Source organism: Medicago truncatula, chromosome 7 (genome assembly GCF_003473485.1).
Source record: "Medicago truncatula cultivar Jemalong A17 chromosome 7, MtrunA17r5.0-ANR, whole genome shotgun sequence".
NCBI classification, from domain to species: Eukaryota; Viridiplantae; Streptophyta; class Magnoliopsida; order Fabales; family Fabaceae; genus Medicago; species Medicago truncatula.
In genome coordinates this window covers 15,030,572-15,039,258 of record NC_053048.1, presented here as the reverse complement: position 1 = coordinate 15,039,258, position 8,687 = coordinate 15,030,572, and the positions used below count along the sequence as shown (strand labels likewise).

The 8,687-nt window shown below is 34.6% G+C and overlaps 1 protein-coding gene across 1 annotated transcript; it reads left to right on the top strand.

Moving 5' to 3' along the window:
* The first annotated feature begins 2,460 nt into the window (after window positions 1-2,460).
* Window positions 2,461-3,606, top strand: LOC25479290 (transcription factor MYB113). Its single transcript, XM_013588277.3, has 3 exons — window positions 2,461-2,644; window positions 2,765-2,894; window positions 3,042-3,606. Exons 1-3 carry the CDS (start codon window positions 2,461-2,463, stop codon window positions 3,553-3,555), a joined length of 828 nt encoding a protein of 275 aa, XP_013443731.2. The 3' UTR covers window positions 3,556-3,606.
* The last annotated feature ends 5,081 nt before the right edge of the window (window positions 3,607-8,687 follow it).

Sequence of the window (8,687 nt, the reverse complement as noted above, 5' to 3'; positions counted from 1 at the left end):
AATTCCCACTTATTCTATTAAATAGTAAAATAACTCATTTAATAAAATATAACACACCACAAAATCAACATAAATCCTTTAAAATCATATAAAAGACTTTAAATCAACTAAAAATAATTAAATAACAATTAGGGCGTTACAATAAATCTTCAATAAATCACTAAGCATGCATAAGTTACACATTTTCTTAAAACATCACAGCGGAATAACACATCATAACAACTACATTTAAATAAACATCTCCAATGTCAACCAACATATCATATTTAAATCCAAATAGCCATGTCATAAGTCATACTACATCGTTGAGTAAAATACCATCTCAACAACTAAGTCATAAGACTCAACAATAACGAAGACATCCTAATTAGAGTCCACACACTAGACTCATTAGTCATTTACTAAAAAAAAAATTATTGCCCCAACTCACTAGTCATTTAGTGAAAAAAATATTATTGCCACTAGAACGCCAAAAATAATCCTCGTAGTGAAATTACTAATTTACCCTTGCTTATAAAATGACAAAAATACCCCTGAGTTCAAAATGACTAAAATGCTCATCTATAGCCAAAATCCACTAATCCCAACCAAACTAAACACAGAAACTATTAATCATGTACAATCACATATAAACATACATAAAAATTAATTAAAATAATTATAGCAAAAAACGGGGTATTACATCCTCCTTGTCTGGAGGTGCAGCTTCCACTTCTAATTCTACCACGACAGCTTGCTTCTGCACGGGCTGCTGCAGTTGCAGAAATTCCATATATGTCTCAATAATCTCCTCCACTACTAAAGGTGTCGGGACAATGTTTTGATGCGGGTTTGCGAAAGCCAATGAGGATCCAATACTAGAAGGTTTATCTTTATGGACCGTCATAATATTCCTAAGGACCTGAAGGACCTCCAAAAGGGCTCTAAAGACCTTAAGAAGGTACCCAGTCAGATTTCTTTGTCAGAACTTGTTTCTTTCCTTATACAATCTTTTCCTTATTTGTATTGTTATCCTTTCGGGGGTACAACCACCGACAAGCTGTAACTTCGTGACCGATGTTTTGGCAATGTGTATAGAAATCCGGTAACCATTCATAGGCCACCTCCAGAGTAAATGCATAACCCTCCTTCTCTACCATAATCTCATGAAAAAGTTTGCTGGTAAAATCCATGTCCACTAGTATTCTTGCATAATAAACAAAAATGCGCTTAGACCTCGCATTATCAATAAGTAGCGGCTTGCCAACGACATTAGAAATTTCACGGAGCTTCTTTTCCATCAAATATTCCTGAGGTAGCTTCAACAACCAAATTCACACCTGAGAATGGGTGTTGCGTTGCTTCTGCATATTAAAATCTTAAGCCCATTCAAACAGACGTAACACGCCCAAATAGAACACAAATTAGTCTCAGAAGCAAAGAAAAATTCATAATATCCCGTCCCTAACGATAACATGCTCCATGTCCCTGCCGTCTTCCATAGCTTTTAAAATTTCAATTGAATGTCCTTAGTCGTATAAGGTTTGCCACCCTTATTCAAAACCAGTCGGCCACGCAAGTTACGTTTGCAAACCACCATTCCTTTTTCATACATGTCCTGCATGATTTTGATGCTTATTGCCTCACCTCTAATTGAAGGTTGCGACATGTTGTCTTTAGCAGATATTTTGTGAACCAGTCAGAGCTTGCGCAACGGACATCGGTTTTAGGGGCACCGATTTGGGGGGAGGAGGCACCATATATTGCAGCTTGGGAGATGGCCGCAGGTACAAAAATCTCTGCCTGCTAGTCGAAGGGCATGGTAGTAGTTGGGATCGCAATCAACAGGAGGAGTCATAGGGTGTATAAGAATATTGATAACAGCACTGAATCCAATTGAAACTAATGCAATTGAAACATCACCTAATAAAATTGAAACTAGCACCGAACAATACAATGTAATTCAACCCAAAAATAAACACATGTTCAAGCCATCTTTGTTCGATGTGAGACTCTTTATAAGACTCCCTCAAGACCAATACTATTGGTCCTGGTTCGTGGACATAAATAATGGGTAACCCAATATAAGAAACTTGACTGTAGGTGACCCAATGGATCTTGAGAGAGGCTCTGATACCATGATATAATTGTTTCCCCTGTCTATTTTATTTTTATGTAATATATATTTATCCAATGATGTTGTCTTGGGCACTAAGTATCTTTGACACCAAGAGTGTCTAACTTGAACTTCAATTATCTCTAACTAATATATAATATACTAATAATTTATTCAATGAATATTATATTCTGATAATTATCTACAATAAGGAAATAGAAAAAACTCCTCAATGCCGTATATATCTCAAAAACAAAACAAAAAAAAGTTAACCTTTTAGATGAAAATGAAAGTAAAGGAAAAGTGTATCATTATTCCCTTTCTCTTTTTACGCAACCTTAACACATGTATGTATAAATATATACATGAGGGCAACACATCATACAATGTCTATGGACAATAAAGGAAAGCGTGTACGAGGAAACTTAAATATGGATATGCCCAGAGGCGTGAGAAAAGGTGCCTGGACATACGAGGAAGATAAGCTACTCAAGGCTTGCATTGACAAGTATGGGGAAGGAAAATGGCATTTAGTTCCTCAAAGAGCAGGTAAAATGAATGTTATTTATTCTAGGCATACAATTAGTTAAACTTAACAACTATATATATCGAAGCAAATGCAAAAAATAACCATGCATAATTACTTAAATTATATGTTACACATGACAGAATTGAATAGGTGCCGCAAAAGCTGTAGATTGAGGTGGTTAAATTATTTAAGCCCCAACATCAAAAGGGAAAGCTTTGCTGAGGATGAAGTCGATATGATCCTAAGGTTACACAAACTTCTAGGGAATAGGTAACCTTTCACGACCAAATTAAAATTAATTATATAATTTATGTGGTGCCATTTATCATATTTTAATATTTTCTTATTAAATATATATGCTTTTAATTTTAATAATTCTTCAGCTATATGAGTTACTTATATGTAATATATCTTTAGATGGTCATTGATTGCTGGAAGGCTTCCGGGAAGAACAGCTAATGATGTAAAGAACTATTGGCACACACACTTGCACAAGAAGGTGGTTTCAAGAACACAAGAAGAAAAGAAAGAAAAAACTAAGGAAACCATGAAATTTCATGAAATTATTAGACCTCAACCTCGAACTTTCTCAACTCATTCACCTTCGTTGAATGGGAAACATAATATTAACGCGACACCAATTGTGGCAATTTCAACTCAACACTGTGAAGTCTCGCCAAATCGTGATAATAAAGAGATTACGGTTCCAAACCAAATTGGTAGAGATATTGTTGGTGTTTCAGAACCAAGTCTTGGTAATGCTCCAATACCGTGTGCAATGTGGTGGGACGGTTTATTGAACTTGCAATGTGGTGAGAAAATTGGTTCAGGCTCTTCATTACAAGAGGAGAACTTTATTGAGTTTCCAAATGTGGATGACTCCTTTTGGGATTTCAACCTTTGTGATTACGATTCTCTTTTAGATCATTAGATATTGGTTTTGGTGTAATATTTGCCAATACTATTTTTTAGGAAAAATGTATTTTCTGTGGGCTAAAATATGGTTTTGGTCCCTGCAAATATGTCTCGTTTTGGTTTTAGTCCCTGTAAAAAAAATTTGTTTTTTTTGGTCCCAGCAAAATATTTTGTTTTTGAAAATAGTCCCCAGGGACTATTTTCAAAAACAAAATATTTTGCTGGGGACTATTTTCAAAAACAAAATATTTTGCAGGGATCTTTTTCAAAATCAAAAGATTTTGCATGGACTATTTCTCTAATCAATGGGTTCAGTCATCATGTGCCACGTGTGCAAATCATCACAAAAGTGAAGCCAGGGACCAAAACCAAAATGAGGCATATTTGCTGGGACCAAAAACAACAAATTTTTTTTGTAGGGACTAAAACTAAAACGAGATATTTGCAGGGACAAAACCATATTTTAGCCTTTTCTATATTATATCAATAATTTATTAGGGTCTTCTTCCCATACAAGGAGCTATATTGCATGGGCTCCTCACTCATGTCAATCTGCTTCAGCATAGAATTATTTGGGATGTGGATGATTCAAAGTGTGTGTACTACCTTCTACTACTCAGGAGACTGAACAACATTTCTTGCGATATTTGAATTTACTTTGTCCGATTTGTATATGAAATTCTTAGGTGGTTTGTATGTGATGCTCTTACGCCATTGTTGAGGATATTAAGGTCAGTCTTGAAAGTAGTTCCATAGTGAGTGTAAGGTTAGTGTTTTTTTAATAACCCTCTAGAATGTTTGTATAAGATATATAAGTTGTTTTTTTCGATCTTGTATTGTTTTTCTATTATAATTGGATTCAAATACCTTTTAAGTCTTAAAGACTCTTTCGTTTTTAATATATCATCACTCTTATGATGTTATTTATTTTATTTTTATTAGGGTGTGTTTAGATAGATTTAGATTCACGGTATCATGGCATTTGTGTTTCAATCTCAAAGCTATAAATTACTAGCTTCGTGCTGACGGCATTACCATACTTGTACTCTCTCCTTGTTATTAATATATTGGTTAAAGTACCTTTTTGGTCCTCTAACTATATTTAATTATTGAATTGGTCCTCGAACTAAAAATTGATTTATTTCGGTCCGTTAAGTTTCTCATCGTTACTATATTTAGTCATTTCCGTTAATTTTATTCGAATAAACGTTAGGATTTATGTTATGAAGATACAGCGCTGATTTGCACTCAAAATTTTCTTTAGCTTTCTGAAACTTGCAGTGAACAATTTATTTACGCGCAAAATGTTTATTCCGAATAGAGCTAACAACAATCACATAAACTATTCATTCAAAGCAACAAAAATCAAAACTCAAACAAATTAGGGTTCTGAGATAGCAAGATCAGATCCTAACAATAATGAATAAGAACAACATGAGATTTAGCATCACCAGATCTACTTGCTTTGAATTCCACTTCAATCATAGTATTAGAGATACTAGTTTGTAGTAGTATATATATTTGTAATAACCTCATTAGTGGGATAACTTTTTCTCATTTTGTAATATTCCATTTCTATCAATATAAAGAGTTTGTTAGATTTATCTCCTTCCTTCTATAGATGCCATGTTTCCTAACATGGTATCAAAGCATGATTGGTATCCACCTTGAACAATTTTTCCGCTGCATTTTCTCGAGAAAATTCAATTTTCTCGTTCTATTTTCCTTTTCTTCCTCGTTCTGATTTTTCTCTTTTATCACTTCATTTTCTTCATTTTCCTTTGTCTTGTACTCGAATCGTTTTTCTGTTATTGATTTGTTCGATCGATTTCTCATTTGATCCGCATCTCAATTTCATTCGATTCTTTTACATCTTTTTGTTCGATCGATTGCTTCGTGATTCCGTTTGTGTCTTTTTCCCAAATCTTAGGGTTTGCGATTCAGTTACAATCGCGATTTCCTTTTCTCTCTCGATCGATTTTCTTTGTTCGTTCTTCTTTGTTCTATTAGTTTTTTGGTTCAATTTCACGTGCGATCCATATGTCTTGTTCGAATTCTTCATCAATTGCAATTTCCAATTTCTGAATCTCGCAATTTCGTAATTTGATTTCTTATGTTCTTGCGATTGCGATTCTGTTTCATCGCATTTCTTTGCTGTTCGATTTTGTTTTGCTTCTTTCCCCAATTCTTAGGGTTTCAGATTCGTTTTATTTGTACCTTGAGATTTTGGCGCTTTGGTCCTTATCACTTATGGATATTGCTTCCAAGGTGTTTGTGGAAAGTCCTCGCTGAAAACATATTGGTTCTTTGGATCATAAATTGTGAGTAATTGATGTTTGACAGAGTTGGATTCTACTTTGATTGATGTTGCTTTCGGGTTCACTTGTGTTGGAATGGTTCTTTGGGCTTTTACATACTACATACGGTCTTGATGCTTGATTTTCTTCTGCTACCGTATCTGGTTTGTGAGTAATTGTCATTCTCTGGTAGCACATTCCAGTTCTTACTTCCCTGGGTTAACTACATGTTAATTGATTCCTTTTGATATTTCATTACTCATATTTGAAGTTTGATTTCCTATGATGATACACTAGTTTTTGGTTCTTCCTTGGTATATGGATGCATCTTGTTTCAAATTGAGATAGTTAATGATGAATGTCCAACATTTTTTGTTCATTAATTGTGGATCATTGGTGATTGCTGTTTGTGTAAGTGGTATCGAGATTGTTGGATTGATTTTTTGGACATTGAAGCCTTGCTACATGTATTATGAACTGTTGAAGGGTTTCTCACTACATTTGTATGTTTTGGAACCGTGCTATAGTTGTTAGAAGATAGGAAATTCTTTGGTTTGAATGCATCAACGTGGATTTGTTGGCCTATGGTTTGAATGCATCAACGTGGATTTGTTTTCTATGGTTTGAAGACACATCACATGGCTATGCATCTCTATTGGCTTGCATTTGGTTTTTCTTGTCTTGGCTCGGCATTGGAGGGCATCTCTTTTTTAACTTTGGAACCTTGGTCTTGTTGCTTCATGGTACCTTTGGTGTGCAGTTTGTTCAACATATGACCTCCTTCCATTGTAAACTTTGGCCCTTCCTTGCGCTTCTTTTTTTTTTTGGATATCATCATTGTTGTTGGATATCCTTGTTTTTCTTGTCTTGTGCTTCTGTTCATGATGGTTAAGCTATGTTGATAAGCTTCTGTCATGAATGGTTAAGCATTGTGCTTCTGTCCAAGGATGGTTAAGCGTCGTTTTTTCTTCTTCTTCTTCTTCTGTCTTGAGTTATGGAAAACTCTTGATGGTTAAGCGTTGTGCCTTTTATGGCTTTGTGGATATTGGCTTCTACCGGATGGTGGTTAAGCGTTGCTTTGATGCTCCTTCCTTCAATTGGTTCAACCTTGAGTTGTGGTTGCTTCTTGTTGGATAAGCTCTTGTTTGATGACTATATTTTTTTAGCCGATGTGTTTCCGGCATCTTTCCTTGTATTTTCTCATTTCAAGTTGGAAGTGTTTTTGAACACCTTCCAACTTGAGGGGGACTATTAGAGATACTAGTTTGTAGTAGTATATATACTTGTAATAACCCCATTAGTGGGATAACTTTTTCTCATTTTGTAATATTCCATTTCTATCAATATAAAGAGTTTGTTAGATTTATCTCCTTCCTTCCATAGATGCCATGTTTCCTAACACATAGCTTCCATATTCTCCCACTCACTCTCCTTCCCCTTAAGCTGCTCCGCCGCGGGAGCAGAAGCGGAACCACCGGCGGTCGAAGAATTCGCGGCGGCGGAGGAATTGTTAGGGATTTGAATTTGAATATGGATATTTGTTATTAGATCATGGTTTTTTGTGTTGCAGTAGGAGGAAAGTATTCTTGGAGGCGTGAACCATTCTTCTTCAAACCCATTCTTCCTCTTTTCACCCTCATTGTTCTAGTGTTTTTTTATTGTTTTTTGAATTAAGAGTCTGTTTAATGCCTCTTTGCACTAATAAATTCAAGATTTGAGTTTTGGTGGAGAAAATTCGATTGTAGAAGATGGATTATTGAAGTTGATGAAGTTAGATAATGAATTTTTCACGGTTTATTTGATGAAGATGATGAATGTTTATGAAGGTGATGAAGAAGATGAGAAAAAAGACAATAAAATTTCCAGAGCCAATGCTAAAACGACAAGTGTACCACACCCTAACGTTTTTTTAATAAAACCAATGGAAAAGACTAAAAGTAGTAACGGTGAGAAATTTAAGGGACCGAAATAAATCAATTTTTAGTTAGAGAACCAATATGATACCAATTAAATAGTTAGAGGAAAAAAAATTACTTTTAGAGCTTCCAAATTTGGAACACATTTTTTTTACGGTACTCCCTCCGTCTCACAATATTAATAGTTTAAGGTTTTACTCAATTAAGGAAATAATTAATTGTGTTGATATCAATGGTAAAATTAGTTGCATTTATTGTGTTGAATAGTAGTTATGTTGGATGAAATTAAATAAATAAGGGTATAATAATGGATGAAATGCTGTATTGGTATTGTAATCTGACAATTATTTTGAAAAATAAAATAAAATATTAAAGAGACAATAATTGTGAGAAGGATAAAGTACGTATTTTTACACCGACAAGCTTAATGCTTTTCATTTAGAATAGTAGATTGGATACATGGAATGTTAGAAAAAATATAAAAATTAGTTAAAGATAGAGCCACCCTAACAACATTATGGTCTAATGAACCTAATAGAGACTTCACAAGATCTGTATATAGAATGCGTCCGCAATCACCAATAATGACCACAAAATATGAGACACTCGTAAAGATTATCCACAACAGTCTTTGAGTCCAACTCAAAGTTCATTTCCGACAAATGTAAATCTCTCACCCACTTTAAAGCATATAAGATTCTCAGTGCTTTGGTCTGTGTCAACCTCAAGCACAGGGGAAATCCACTTAGTTTTGGCTAGAACAAAACTCCCCCGAACATCTTAGATATGCTAATTCCAATTCCAACTATATTGAGAGAATGGGAGAATGAAGCATCAACATTGTATTTATATGGTTAAAGTTACACTTAGCTTCTTGAGCATTTGCCATGTAGTGAACAAAGAACATCCTCTTTTACAAATCACTTGACAACTTA